Here is a 15,876-nt window from a genome sequence, read left to right as displayed (position 1 = left end):
CTACCACTAATAGGCGTTAGGTCATTGGCACTTTCACTGCAATTCCCAGCATTCATGTCGACAACGTAAATGCGTTCCTGAAATGTAACTGCTTGTCGTTGGTTTATTATGGTATCTCGACTAACTTCAGAACCTGCATTATATGTATTCTTCATGTTTTATTAATTTGTTAGGAATCGGTTTTATTGTTGTTGTACATTTTGTTTGATGTATATTTATTTTTGTTTCTCTAGTACAACGACTTTTGGTCATATGTAAGGTAGGAACTATTATGTTGCACACGATTTGTTGTAGTCGAGTAGAATTTGCGGTGGGACCTAAACAGTGGCAGAAGGCGTGCTAGCAACGTACGTAGAAATGACACAAGTTTAATACGTTTTCCACATAGAAATCTATCCGGACCTCATCTACATATATCTCTCATAAAAACAAGGTAAGGTTGACATACATCTTCAAGAAATTGTCCTGAATATCAACAGGAATACATTGTGTTTAACGTAGCTGTTATTTAGCCGTTAATAATTAATAATATTTCATGCTTACTTTTTATTGAAATCTAGACACAGTCTTTGAAAAACGAATACAATGGAAGCCCTTCAGAGAGGAGGGATTCAGGAGGATATGGTTCAGTACAAACTCTTTCTGGTCCAGCCACAAGGTTCAACTTTACAGCAGACCGAAGAGCATCTCACACAGCTAGTAGAGGAGATTTTAGCAAAGGTTGCCCCACTTCTGATACAATACATCTGGCAGCATCAGTCATTCAACCTCAAGTATCATCCTGAGAAAGGTAACGTTTTGGTCAACATTAGAAAGGAACTGAGGCAAATAAAAATACCTACACTAAAGACTAATATATTTTCTTTCTATTGACAGGTGGTGTCCCTGCTCACATTGGAGGTAGCATTCAGTTTGGGGACAATGTGGAGGACGAGTGGTTTATTGTTTATCTCCTGCAGCAAATCACAGAGGCCTTCCCAGATCTTGCAGCCAGGTGTGATTTAAAAAGTGGTCTTTGTTTTTAAAATTTAAATAAAAAGAACCAAATCTTTGGATTGCCATATTACAGTATTTCAACCTAAATTAATTGATATTGTTATTTTCTTGTCTTTTTTACGTTTTTTTGTGAAGAGTTGAAGACAATGATGGAGAATTTCTCCTCATTGAAGCAGCAGATTATCTTCCGAAGTGGCTGAATCCAGACACCAGTGAAAACAGAGTGAGTCAACTAGACGAGATGGAAATACATTTATTATGTGACAAATCCTGTATACATTAAGCACAAAAAGCAATACAATTGAATTGTTTACATTGGATTATAGCAGTAAACAAGCTCTTAAGCAAACAAACAATTATGATACTTAAATGTTTTGTTTAGCAGGATTATAAATGAACAACCCCTGTGATTTTTGAGACTTAAATTAAGTAGCCAGAAGTAAAAGGTAAAAGCCTTCATTGTTACTAATCTCTCTTGCAGGTGTTCCTCTATAGGGGAGGGTTGCATATTCTGCCTTCTCCCTCCAAATCCAGTCCAGTGGGGGTCTCCAGAGATAAAGTACCAACGGTGGCAGAAGCTATGACGCTGCTCACCGCACATCGAGAGGTCTGTCAGGCAAGCCCCAAGATCTGTTCAGCCCTGAGGAAGCGATTAGAGGGGTGAGAGTCTTAAAAGTTGATTTTTATTACGCAAATGTGTTTCAAATTCATTGTCATTTACAGTTCGCCTAAATCTTTCCACTAAGATGCTCTGATCTAATTCTTAGTATCCATGTCTGTATGAGACGAGCCATATATGATAAAATTATAAAAATAATATAAGGTACGACCTGTGGTCATATCATATTAGCTCAGATTTTTTTATATGTTTCAATTATATCAGTTTTGCATACGTTTTTTCCTACACATTTGATAAAACATTTGGAGAAGCATAAGAATAGCTTGTTAACGTCCTCATAAATATTGTATGTAGGTGGATAAAAATAACATATCAGCACGTACTGGTAATGTATCGAAAACGATAAAGTAAACCAACCTCTACTCTTCCCTTAGGTACCCAGAGAAGATTAAAGGTAGCCTCCATCGTGCCCACTGTTTCATACCTTCAGGTATCGCCATGGTGTTAGCGCAGCGACCAGACCTCATTGCTCCTGCAGTGTTGGCGTTTTACCTCCGGGATCCAATAGATCTGCAGGCGTGTCGAAGCTTCAAGACCTTTCCTCCTCACACAAGAGTCCTCACCTCGGTAAACACACTTTATGATAGTGGCACTCGAGTCAAAAGAAAGAAAAATACGTTGAAATATTGCCTCTATGTTGTGTACTATAGTGACTGTTTGAGTTTTTCATCTGTATGTTTCAGCTTTTGTGGAATACCTTAGAAAACCTTTCACCCGAAGTTTAACCTTGTACTTCACTGAATATGTATTTTCAGGTAACATTCACCCGCTGCCTGTACGCCCAGCTGCAGCAGCAACAGTTCACCCCCGACCGGAGGAGCGGCTTCACCCTGACTCCTCCCTCTGACCCCCATTACAAAGCACATGAGCTCGGCATGAAACTGGTGAGCCATGACATTTGTTTCCTCTTTATTCCAAGCTGTTTTTGGATAAATAAAACTAGGCCTTTGGTAGAATGCAACAAGGACTGTGTGTTCTATTTTCTAATCTTTCTGATTATTTCTCCCAGGCCCATGGCTTTGAGATCCTATGCTCTAAGTGCAGGCTGCCATCGTCTGAGCCTGATGCTCCTGTCAGCTGTAACCCTCAGTGGAAAGGCTTCATGGAGAGTCTGAAAAAAAATGGCTTCTTCCGGGTAAGTCACACCGTTTTTATGTTGAGGGCAGAAAAAGAGTAGCAACTGAACCACACCTGGAGTATTAAGTTAGAAAAAATCACAGATATGCAATCTACTCCGCATGTATCTAACTGTTGACGTTCACTTTCATTGTTGTGAAATGCAGGAAGAGATAGACGGTTCGGCTCATTACAGAGAACTGACTAGATCTGCGGAAAACTTCTTCAAACAGTCTGTCGCGTCTAAATCAAGGTAACGACTGTGGCTCTGCATCCATATTTATGAACACTGTGTGGATATGCCTGCCTGCAACACTGAATGATATCTGTCTGAGTGTACATATTGTGTGTGTGTGTTGTCTCAGCACTTTGTCCCCGGGTGAGGAGGTTCTCCAGCTGCTGAACACCGGCAGTCCTTTAAACCTGGAGGAGATGAAGAAACAAGAGTCACAGCTCCCCCCAGAGGACAGTGAGTGAACAATCTATCTTAACAACAAGGTCATATTGTCCTTTCAGTTTGTTTGTTTGTAAGTAGGGAGGGTGTAGTTAAAGCCAATTAAAAAGCCATACCATTTTTAGGATGATCAAAGTCATCTTGGTGCTTTCAAGCTTCATGTCTTTCACTTTAGTTTACATTGTGGGACAGGGCACTCTTTTAATAGCACACCAACTTGAATCTATCTTAAGCTTGAGCCCTGACAGCAGAAGTCAAGTATCAAAATGTCTGAACATAGAAATATAAAGCCTTATTGGTATGCCTGTGGAAATGTTCCTTTTTTCAACTGTACTTGCTCACTAAATATAAAGAGAGGCTTATAAAAAGTAATACATTGCAAGAAAATAGATATTGTCTCTACCACCTGGGATTGTTCTGCGTCCTGCCAGTTACCTTTTTAGTTTCTGTTCTTTTGGTATGCATCCTCCATTCTCTAGCAGTTCTCCCTTTCAAGTAATTCCCATCATTATTTCTGTTTGCGTCTATCTACAGGTGACAGCTGGCTGGATATCACAACTCAGGATTTAGAGCGCATGTTGGAGGAGAGGAGTGGCGGCAGGGCTGATGTTGGCAGCCAAAAATCTATTTCAAGCAAACAGACACAGCATGTCGGGGGGGCAGAGGAGAGGAGAAAGGAAGCGGAGGATGACAAGGAGAAAGAGGAGGCCGGGTACAGCCTGGTCGCAGTCAGTCAGGGGATGAAGAACTTCCTCAACGCCATGTCGTCGCATGAGGGGGCTGAACTGCCCTGGTGAGGAAGAATCTGTCTGGAACACCTGATTGATTTTGACAATATTGAATATTAATTTGGAGAGAAACACAGCCTACACATGTTGAAGTACAGCTAATCTAACCAAGGTATACATTATAGTAGGATGTAACGCGTGCATCATTTTATTTTCAAGGTTTGTGCATTCACACTAAATATCTCCAAGCTCAATGTCCCACCAAAAGTCTTACATTAAAGGTTCTACATTGTTTTTATTTTGTATCACAGGAGCAGTTCCACGCAGCCTTTTAGTTTTGAGCCTGACTCCATGGCCAGTGCACTGGACAGATTACTAGGTATGTAGTTCTGTAACAGTAAAAAGAATGAGCAGCGACATGCCACATCTTTCTCTGACTCTTTGTAATCTTTATAGGAACCACAGATGAGTTAGATTCAGATGATCTAGATGATGATGATGATGATGATGACGACGACGATGATGATGATGATGAAGAAGATGAAGTCGGGTCGTCTGGTCACGCACAGATGAACGGGACAGATAGTTTGGACGGTCTCAGAAAATACATGGACCAAATGGATCAGGAACTAATGGGAACTAATATAGGACAAAGCTTCAATGTGACGGTAAATCATATAAAACCTATCCCCATAAGTATCCTTCTAAATAGTTATGGGTATTGTTGGGGAAACAATTACTATTGCCTTTACAGAAAGTATAGTCTGTAACATATTCCAGGTATAGCAATTTTAAAGTAACATGACTTATTTACATCCAACACGGAAAACAAATGTGTATTTCAGAATCAGAATATCTTTATTAGTCCCACGGAGGGGAAACGTGCGTAGTAACAGCAGGAAAAAGAGCCACAGACAGCTTAATGTTACATGTGTTAAATATGTGGCAAGTTATGATATATTAAAAACAATAATACAAAATAAAAAGTTACATAATTAAAAAAAGATACACATCCTGTAACAGTTCTTAGGATTTAGCAGCCAGGTGTATATTACACAGTTATTAACGGCATCTATATATATTGCACATCTAGCACATATGGCACATAGGTGGTTGGTATTTAACAGCAGCAAATTTAAAGCAAGAACATCACAGAACAGCTTACAAGAGAATGGCACATTTTAAACCGTGAAAGCATTGAGGCCATTGTGTGAGACTTTTTAAATGTAAATTGTGTATGGTAGTATATTGTCCTTTATTTAAATGTGATATTTATTAACTGTATTGGTTATGTCATGGCCTGGCTCTTAGCCATAACAAACGTGTGGAAAGGACAATAATATATATATATGAAAGATTTTTATTTTATTTATTTATTATTTTCAAAACTCAATGGACCAAACCCAAACAAAAAGGCAAGACAAAATAATTAGCGACGTGGCTGCTCTCCCAGAACAGGTCCTCTGCGGAGAGAGAGATCGAATCTCTGGCTCAGGCCTTTCAATCCTCCGGTGCCAGCAGCCAGAGGCCTGTACTACGAAGCTGGTTCAACCTAACCTGGATATGTTTGAGTTAGCCGGTTGGCCTAATCCAAAACATACGCGCTCTCGCTGAACGGTACTACGACGCGGGTTATCAAGTGGATCGCTCTAGCCAGCCGTGCCCTATGTAGTTCGGTGCGCGTTCACATGAAAGGGAGCATTCGACCAATCACAAACATGGAGAAGCGTACTGACAGCGCAGCGTCATATTTCCTGAATGAAAAGTCATCTATAATATTAGACATATGAAGAAGTTAAACTTTAAACATCCACGACTTAAACACTTTATCCAGGATAAAAGCCACATAGCTGCACCTGCAAGGTGAATACAGCTGGTAAAAGAAAAAGTGTTTGAATGCGTAGATTAACAGGTTTATGATATCACTGCCCCGTCTAAGACACGAGTGGATCTGACTTTAATTACATTTGTCTCGAGTGTTCCTTCAACTTAATGTGTTGCTTAAAATAATACTTCTGCATACAGTATGTGACACTGTGAGTGTTGCACGGCCAGATACGGCTCAAGAAGCTGGCTCAGATAAGGAAATATATGATACATTATGATGTGATATGTCGCGGACTGTACTTAATGTTACTCTGATCCGGTTACTTATGTTGTGGCAGATATTTAAGTAGTAGTAATAGTCAGATGCTCTGAAGATGGGAGGTGATATTCTATTAATGTTCACGTTCACACAGTCAGTGATTTTTGCCGGCCGTCTTTCCTGCAACGGCAGCTTTTCTGTATTTCCTTTCTCCTGTAATATGACTTGATCACTTTAAACTCAGCACACTGAGCTCTGATTGGTCAGCAGGCAGTGCTTTCACTGAGTTGAGCTCTTATGCACAGCATAAGTTACCATGGAGATCTAGCCTGCTAAAAAGAGAACCAGCTCCGTAGGACCGGAAACCCAGAGTTTTCCCTGAAGTTAGCCGGCTAAGCGAAAATCCTGCTTCATAGTATACCCCCAGGTGTCCTCAATCAGTACTGACACAAACAGAGAGAACATTAAAGGGCCATACCCACACCACAGGAGACAGTAAAGCAGGGGTCGTCACACCCCCCCCCCCCCTTAAAGTCGGTGTCCCTAGGACCATCGGCATAACAAACCAACCCCATCCCAAAAAATAAAATAAAAACAGTAATAGAAAACAAAAAATATATATATGGCACCCTATCTTAAAGAACCATAATTGTGATATATGACCTTCATACAGCAATCCTCGAATTCAATAACCAGCCACATCTTTAGTAACCCAGGTACCTGAGAAGCACACTTTAAAAAGATGGGCAGAGCGAGAAAGATTTAATAAGACAGTATGAAAGTCAATATATTAAAGTCACAATAGTTCCAGTCCAGCTTTTACCAATCACATACAGCCAGAAATCTTCCAACGTTCAAACGGCTGACCCTACTCCGGCTCATGCCGAGCATCTGCCCCAGGCAACACAACCTCGACTCGACACGACACCTACTCAGGTGGTGAAGACCTTCACACACAACCCGGTTCACATGGCAGGTCCCAGCAGAATGGGAAACAGCAGTACTCTTCAACTCGGCAACAGGCAAAACATGTTCAAAACCCCTGTGCAAAGAATGGTCACAGCAATGACCCTGGAAAATCCCACTGCGAGACAGAGACAGGGAAGGCTCTGACAGAGATGGGACCCCCATGGCCCTGGCAGAGCCGCTGTCCAGAGACAACTCATGAACTGATTCGGCCACAACACATGCGCTCTTGCAGTACGAAGTGACCTCTGGACCCACCTTGGAGCTCTTCACAGATACAGAACCAGCCAAACCACAAGTGACGAAAGGTACAGGAGAAGTGCCATTCCAAACTCTGCAAGCCATTACCCAACACAAAATGTACCCCTATGAAAGGCAAAGCTGGACTCACCACGACAGCTACTTCAATCAAGGTCACAGTCAAGATAAACCCTGTGAACAGGAACGGGTTGAACCTTCAATCCTATCCCACGACTCCGAGCACAGTCACCAGTGTCAGTCTCATCAGACAAAGGCAAGACAGATTTTACGACGAAGGAATCATAGGATCCGGTGTCCCTCAAGATTTTTATTGGAACTTTCACATCACCATTGACCAATGAAACAAATCCATCTCTAATGAAAGGTGCAAACGATGCCAAAACATTGGGGTTACAGAAGTGAAATGTAGGCACCTCAGAACCAAAACAGCGTTTTACAGCGTTTGCCTTCCAATGTCCTTCCTCATGACAATAGTTACAGTGATTCACATTTCCAAAGTCAGAGTTCAAGAAACCTGCTGGCTTTGAATGTGTCTCAGACGAAACAGCAGCAGAACCATTACCCCAGAACGCTCTCTGAAATTACTCTTATGGAGCAACTCAAACTCATCGGTTGCCTCAGCAGCAGAAGTGACCTTTCGTTCAGTGACATATGTTGCAATGCGATCAGGAAGAACATTTCTGAACTGCTCCAAAATCATGAGGTCACATGAATTATCAAAATAAACAATATCAAGAGAGATCAACCAACGCCAAAATGAGTGGACAAATCCCTCGCTATCTCCACGTACGTTTGGCTATGTTTTCCCTCACAGGACCTGAAACGCTGACGATAGGCCTCTGGCACTAGTTCATATGCTTTAAGAACAGCAGCTTTTATTTTAACCTAGCTAAAGCTATGTTCCAGACTCAAGGAGGAATATGCGGACTGCTTCTTTCTGCTGCTCAAACGAAAGTGCACTAGCCTGAAAAAGAGGTTTTAACAAAACCTCCTCTTTCTTTGCAGAAAACACTCCTGTCTCCCTTAATGTCAACACTATAGTCTTTTATGTTCTCTTTCATCCTCTTATCACCGACAATAGACACAGAGAAATGCTCAGCAATCAAAGACAGCTGCTCTTTTGAAAAAGTGCCAAGAGACTCCTGAGACGGAGCTTTAATGAATGCCTCTACGTCAGCCATATTATATTACAACGACCCCTCACCGGAACACAACACCGGACCTTTAAGCAGAGAGAAGGAAAACAAAAACAAACCGGACCGACACCACAGCGTTTATTATACGTACAAAGTGGTACAATACTAACTTTTTGATTGGAGTTTCCCCACTAACTATTGACCATCCCACTGACTAATCTCCTCCCTAGCCTTCATGCAGTTACTTGTGGTGGGTATTTATGCACTGGAGACCGCTGGCCCAGCAAAGCGACTAGCAGGCTAGCAACACTACTGAAACCACGGCCATGCTCCCAAGCCGAAGCTTCAACCACTTTCTCTGCAACACTACACACCCAGCTCAACAAACCCAAGGGAACCGCCGCTAAAACCTAAAAGGGAAAGCTCCGCACTGCTCCGCATACAACGCACCAACAAACCCACACGTGTCAACGAGAGAGAGAGGAAAAAAACAAAAAACAAACGGCTGACCACGGCTAAGAACAACGGGCAAACACTCTCCCGAAATATAATACAAAACAAATATAACCTCACAAAGTAATTTAATCAATCCTCAAACAATGATCTGAAATATAAATGTCCTTCCCACACGCGGTCTAATGAGCTGAAACAAAGAAACCGGCCGAACTGCATGCGCAAACAAACTTTACACACCCGCACCAACTCCTAACACAAATCTTACCTATCCGTTGCTGTAGTAGTACAGATAAAGGAAGCGGACGAGCCCCCAGCTATCATGGCCTGGCTCTTAGCCATAACAAACGCGTGGAAAGGACAATAATATATATATGAAAGATGTTTATTTTATTTATTTATTATTTTCAAAACTCAACGTGACCAAAGCCAAACAAAAAGGCAAGACAAAAGAATTAGCGACGTGGCTGCTCTCCCAGAACAGGTCCTCTGCGGAGAGAGAGATCGAAACTCTGGCTCAGGCCTTTCAATCCTCCGGTGCCAGCAGCCACGTGTCCTCAATCAGTACTGACACAAACAGAGAGAACATTAAAGGGCCATACCCACACCACAGGAGACAGTAAAGCAGGGGTCGTCACAGTTATTACATTACGTATTTTTGGGTAATTGTAACAGTTGCCTTTTTGTGTATCCCTTTTATGTACGTCTTTCCATGTGTTACTGTTTTTGTCCTTTCTGCAGAATCACAACAAGGAAGAATTGGGCAATGGCGGCCCTCATCCCTCTGCCACGGACAGTTTCCCAACACATGAAGGTATGGAAGAGACTGAGGAGGAGATCCAGCCCCTGGATGTGGATCTGAACCTGGTCGCCAACCTGCTGGAGTCCCTCAGCTGCCAGGCCGGGCTCGCCGGGCCGGCCTCCAACCTGCTGCAGAGTCTGGGGATCCACCTGCCCTCCAACTCTGACCCCTCGTAGAGGAAAGACTCAGGTACTTAAACATGGAAAAAGGATCAGCATTCACAGTTTACCAGGCTTCCCCTAAAGCTGTTAGCTAAAACCTTTATTCACATTGATTACACATCTGTTGGCAAAGTACTCATGGAAGTCGAAGATGTCCTGTAAAGCTTTTATTGTAAACAACAGACTTCTGTTTACATTTGGTATTTCTCACTGAAATGATTGTGTACACTGTGAAACTGTATACTTTAGAAATCATAAATGGGTTGGGTTAATTTCCTTTATTATGAAACATTAACAAAAACATTTGGATTGGATTGTTTGTAGCTTACAGTTGGTATAAAATGTTCACAAAAATATCATACATGTGCACAATACATAAATAAAAAACAGACATAGACAGAACATTTGCATAATGCAATTTTGGTCAGGCTAATACAATATTGTTTTTTTGGTTTGGTCCATATTGGTGTGCAAGTCATGCTATAAATATGCATACACATTTTGTATAGCATGCCGCCATCGATCATGTATGATTGGAAGATGTTTATGGTAGTGTCAAAAGGAATGCATCTAGTATTTAGTTACAAAATAATTTTTACTGTCGTATACATAATATAAAAAATGTTGTGTCAGCAAGTTATAATGAACCGTTTTCATGTTAACACAGGATTTATAATACATGCTGCTCTGTGTAATGTTCGAATGTGTGTATCGTTGGTGTTTTTTTAAGAACTTACATTTGGTTGTTAAAAATAAGAATAAATATTTTTGGAAATAAAGTCTTATTTCAGTTTATTAAATGTATACAGATTCTCTCTGGAGTTTCAACAAAGTCCTTATTTAGTTTCTGGTAATAAGTTAAAGAGTAAACTAGACTAGATTGTTATCTCGATCCCTTTTCATCTGACTGACCTTAGCAGTCAGATTCATTCAAGGGCAACTTCTTCAAACAAACCTCTGGTTAAAAATTATTTCAGCTAAGGATTTGAGTTAAAAAAAAGTTATAGCATATTCAACTGTCTGTGTCCACGTTCCTTATCGTGGCCCCTTCTCAGAATCATTCAAGGACAAACATGGCAAATAAATATTTTCATCTGAAATACCGTTTTATAAATTATTTCACATATACAGTACGGTCAAAAAGTCTGTTCGCTATCAAGAACTTGGTGTTGTTGTTTATCAGCGTTCACACGGGCAAAACTCAAACGGACTATACACTTTGAACACAAGTCATGTGCTCGGAAATGCTGATCAACCATTGGTCAGACATTAAGGGGGTAAAAAACGCAAATCCCGACAATTTCTACCGGAGCCTCCGCCATGGAGCATCGGCACTTTCGGCAGGTTATTTTCATGCTGCTGTTAATCTGGAGATCAACAGACTCTAGCGGCCCGCGCATATGATTATATAATCAGACAATGTCCGTTAAAAAAAATGATAACACATAATAAGAGACGTTCTGCAGTCAGGAGGAGGTTTCACAGACGACAGGTGGCTCTGACTTTTATGTATAGTTGACGGAGCATTTGTACTGTTACGACACTGTTCAACACTTCATTCTGCTTCACTCTTTAGCCAAACAACCGTGGATGTCTTCAAAATCTTTAGCGTAGACATCCGCGTTCTTGTGACGCGTAAATACTACACTTCCTATGTAGGCGGACCAGAGTCCGGTTGTTTAGTTCACTTCAGAGGTCTCGGACTGAGTTCACACCAACCCAAACGAACCGCACCAAGCGGCTAAACGCACCAGGGTTCGATTCAACTGGACTATACAAGGCTGGTGTGAATGCGACCTATACTGCTGATAATGACTTTTCATTGCTTTTAAAAAGTTCTTCTTTACCTAACTGGAACAGGGACGTCTTTTTTTTTTTAATGTTGTTTGTACTGCTTCCTGTCCTCTACACGTGCTCACTTTGCCTCAGTTGCTTCAGACATTGTCTCATCCTGGCAAATATTTTAAAACAAAGTTCCCCCAAGTTAATGAGCATCGAGTGCAGTATTCTAGAAATAGACATGTGTTGAGGGCATATGGAGTACATGTTAGTAAAACAAATATGTAATCTAATAGAAACAGCACTCTTTTGGTTACCTCATTTTGAAATTATGTAATCTTGACCCTACAACTAAGGACTGGGTAATAAAAGAAAAAAAACATGTCAATTGTGTTGGAGCCAACTGTAAATCATTAACTTGTTGCAATATACTTCTGTATTTTATCTCAGGGGCTACTGTGAATGGGAAAAAGGTGGTGATGTATCCCGTTAAACTTCAAGTAAAATGACACTGAGGCCATTAATGTGGATTACATAACAATGTGTGTGCGTCCAATTAATACAGTATAAGAGCCAATGGACTACATCAGCTGGAGGAACGGCTGCGACACCTGCCTCGCCGAGTGTAGCAGTGCAGCAGCAAGCGGGGACACACACAGAGCCGACATACCGACCAGGAAGTTGAGCGCCATGCCCAGCAGCAGGATGGCGTGCAGATACCCATGGAAGAGCAGGCTTTGCCAGCTGCTGTGAGTCAACACCTGCCAGGGACTGTGTGGGTGCAGCAACCACAGCAGGCCCAGGAGCCAGCTCTGGTTCACCAGCTGAGTGTAGTAGATGTCAAAAATGGAGGCTTGGGCATCGGGGGAGTGGTGGCGCTCAGCCTCGGACACTTTAGCCAGCCACGTCAGAGACAGACTGTGGAGAATTATATCCAGAGGTGCATACATGTACTCCAGCAGATCCACACTTGGCAGTCCCTGTGAGGCTGCAGAAAGAAAGAGGAAGCTGATTAAAGGTATTGTATTTGGAATCGTTTCAACTCTGAATAACAATTTTACCTGTGATGACGAAAGAAGTCCCACCCAGGATGGACATAAGTACAGAGATTTCCATAGATGGAGAAGATGACAGCTTCTGAGAGAAACTGAAGCCCATAGTTACCATGGGGAGCAGAGGCAGCATGAGGGGGAAGAGGCCGGCATAGGAGCTGCCTGCTTTGGCCCACATTGAGAGCACAGCATGGGTGCTGCTGCAGATAGAGGGCACCAGCACCCTCTCACCCATCGACTTGGAGTAAGGCTTCAGAGGCACCAGACCCAGGACATGGAGGAGATTTAGGAATAAGATAGAGATCAGAACCTGGGGAAGATAATGTGAATATAAAGAGTTAAAGTTTATATTAAAAAAAAATACATTAAACACTCAAATATATGGGGTGGAAGTATTTTAGTAACACTGACATAAGGCTGCTGATTTAGGATTTTGAACAACAAACTCAACCAGTTGCTACAAGTCATTTACAAAATCATTGTTGAATGCATAAACAAATTGTTATGTCTATGTTTAGCTTTTATGTTGATAGAATGCTGGAAAATTAATTGCAATCATATTAGATAAATATTTCTGTTTTGTTTCCATAATTTACCTATAGCTTGTTTTATCACCAAAATAAACACACAAATGAAGGACGAAGGGCTAGGATGTGCGGACACGAAATAGAACATTCTTATAAAACTCTGTCACTGACATAGCTACACGCATAAGTACGCAATTAATCTTTAACCTTAATCACAGCTTTGTGCACTATGAACAGTGTTAACTTGTGTCATTCAGCCTTTACAGCCGTCCCCCACGCAGGTCTTTACTTCAGTTCTTGTAAATCACTTGCACATGTGACATAGTAAATCAAACCACTTCATTTTTGTTAACCTAGTTTGATTTACAAACCTTGTCATATATATAATTAAAGGCAATACCCACATGACTTATTGACAGTCACTGGCAACAGTTTCAACCTTTGTATGCGGTGACATTGAAATCTCTGTCCTTTCTGGTCAGCCATTTGGTTGAACATCTATTAGGCCGGGTGATAATCAGCACTAAAGACCTCCTGTCACAACCATAGAGGTCACAACCCACCAGTAACACTATCACACGCCCTCCTGTCCTCCAAACAAAACAAAAACCACACAGTCACCCACACACACTCATAGCAAAGACAAAATTACATTGCCAACACCCTGCACTTCATTGTACAGTTGTACAAATCTTAATGATGAACAATTTTAGAGAATTATTAATGAATTACACAATTGATTTATAATTGTTTTATGATCATTTTGATAAAAAATTATGATTTTTTGTAAATCAGCTTTTTCTTTCATAGATGTGCATACTTTACGTGCAAGTTTTAAATATATAAACATATAAGGTAACATTGATGTATTTTTTAATAATGAATTAAATACACAGGTAGTCAATGGCAAACAAAGATGCGTGCATATTTGATTGATTCAGATTAAAATGTGAATCATCATTAGAATGGAGCCAGGCAGCCTACCTGGGCGAGGGAGAGAGCCACTGCATAGGGGTAATGGTACTGAGGGACGAAGATGTCAAGCACAAAGTTTCGGAGCTTGTCTCCCAGGCCGTATATCACCAAGACCAGCAGGAAAAGTGTGGGAACCAAGGGCTTCAGAGTATGATTGGACAAAAGACTCTTCTTTGCAGAGGCACACCATCCCCTTCTCCACCTTCCTAAACTAACAAAAGGATATTATAGTATGAATCATGCAATTACAAATACACAGTTGTGAATGTGTTTGGTAAGAATGGTATTTTCAGTTAAAATAACACAACCTTAAAAACTAAGCCATCTGTGGCAGTAGCTTATGTATGTGCCACTGCTCCTAATACTAGGATGGGTTAAATGAGTCTACATTTCACTGTGTGCTGTGTAAAGGTGTTCAAATGAAAACGCTTATTCAGGAAATCCTCCATTCACATTTACATAAAACCAAATTATGCTCAGATAATAAGTAAAGTTCCTTAAACACCTGGAGGAGGATGCTTTGTTTGACTAAATAATGATAAAGTGTCATGCAAATAAAGTTCGGCTACATACACTGTTGGCTTTCTCATTTGCCTGATTCCCAGAATAACAGATGTAATCTTAACTTTTACCTAAATTACATGATGTCATTTTGTGCAAAGGTCACTTGCTGCTGGGATCTGAAGCCAGTGTGGGAAAAAGAGAAATTGACATAAATCCATCACTACAGACCAGAAAGGAAATCCATTTGGACTTCAAGCATTCTCAACTGTTATTGCTGTGCTGTTTACAGAGGAACTATTTTACATTATGTGTCTTAAATTCAAGACTGCCAGCAAAACAGCCCCTGACCTGTCTCTTATCTTGTTTGATATGTTAACTGCAAGTGTGTTTTTCCATTCAATGTTTTTATTGCTTGTATTACTTAATAACATGTTTGTTTGTATTGATATGCGTTTCATTTTACTTCGCCAAACTGCGACACAATCTTCCATAAACTAAAGTTCATTATGAGTCAGGAAAATAAATAATAAAACCAGGTCCATATAATAAACAGAATTCTATAATTAAAGTGTTTAATTTCATAACAGAATATTTGAGGTTTATATCGATATTTACAATAATTCAAGAGCGTTAATATCTTGTTTTTGGTGTTATAAATCTGAATACATGGTTTTGTACTTTTTTATGTTACAGACCCACATATGGACATTTTCTTTGGCTATAATTATACCTTCGTAAAAATCATACAGCTATAATAGAATATTAGCTTAGCATTTAGAGGGCAAAATACACTTTTAACATTGTGGACCTGTTTCGTAATGACGCAAAAAAAAAGACAAAAGCGCGACAGTATACAAATAAACTTTACTTACCATGTGAAATTCCTCTTAAAGCCGTATTCCATCTTTACAATACACACATTTCCCCTCGGTGGCTAATCCTAGGCTATCACCAAATGATAATAACACCGTTTTAGTGTAACAGAAGTCTTTACGGATGTGTCTCCTGCTGCTGAATGATGCGTCTCTCTGATGTGCAGCGGACATTCACCTCTTCTCTGTCTTGGAGAATGGACTTTGGTCCTCATTTTTTTATTTTCCCATAATGAAATCTTGAAGCAATCCTCCGTGGCCACTTTTTTTTATAATTAAAACTCCGTTTCACCCAAGGAACACAGCAAAACTGTATGATCTTTGTTTGC

At 40.7% G+C, this 15,876-nt stretch overlaps 2 protein-coding genes across 2 annotated transcripts; one reads left to right on the top strand and one right to left on the bottom strand.

The window, feature by feature from the left end:
* The first annotated feature begins 77 nt into the window (after nt 1-77).
* On the top strand, nt 78-10,617 carry ecd (ecdysoneless homolog). The gene is made up of 14 exons (XM_079687984.1): nt 78-433; nt 561-790; nt 877-994; nt 1,132-1,219; nt 1,478-1,656; nt 2,050-2,242; nt 2,431-2,559; nt 2,685-2,810; nt 2,959-3,044; nt 3,157-3,260; nt 3,780-4,038; nt 4,285-4,352; nt 4,430-4,641; nt 9,617-10,617. Exons 2-14 carry the CDS (start codon nt 586-588, stop codon nt 9,851-9,853), a joined length of 2,004 nt encoding a protein of 667 aa, XP_079544110.1. The 5' UTR covers nt 78-433; nt 561-585; the 3' UTR covers nt 9,854-10,617.
* On the bottom strand, nt 9,991-15,720 carry LOC307043496 (solute carrier family 35 member D3). Its single transcript, XM_079687985.1, has 4 exons — nt 15,548-15,720; nt 14,181-14,382; nt 12,679-12,979; nt 9,991-12,605 (listed from the first exon to the last, which is right to left on the bottom strand). The coding sequence occupies exons 1-4, from the start codon at nt 15,577-15,579 to the stop codon at nt 12,199-12,201; spliced, it is 942 nt and encodes a 313-aa protein (XP_079544111.1). The 5' UTR covers nt 15,580-15,720; the 3' UTR covers nt 9,991-12,198.
* Between the last annotated feature and the right edge of the window lie 156 nt (nt 15,721-15,876).

The sequence above is a fragment of the Notothenia rossii genome (assembly GCF_949606895.1).
Source record: "Notothenia rossii genome assembly, chromosome: 6".
NCBI classification, from domain to species: domain Eukaryota; kingdom Metazoa; phylum Chordata; class Actinopteri; order Perciformes; family Nototheniidae; genus Notothenia; species Notothenia rossii.
The sequence above is the reverse complement of the archived record's forward strand: the minus strand, read 5'-3'. Positions and strand labels throughout refer to the sequence as shown.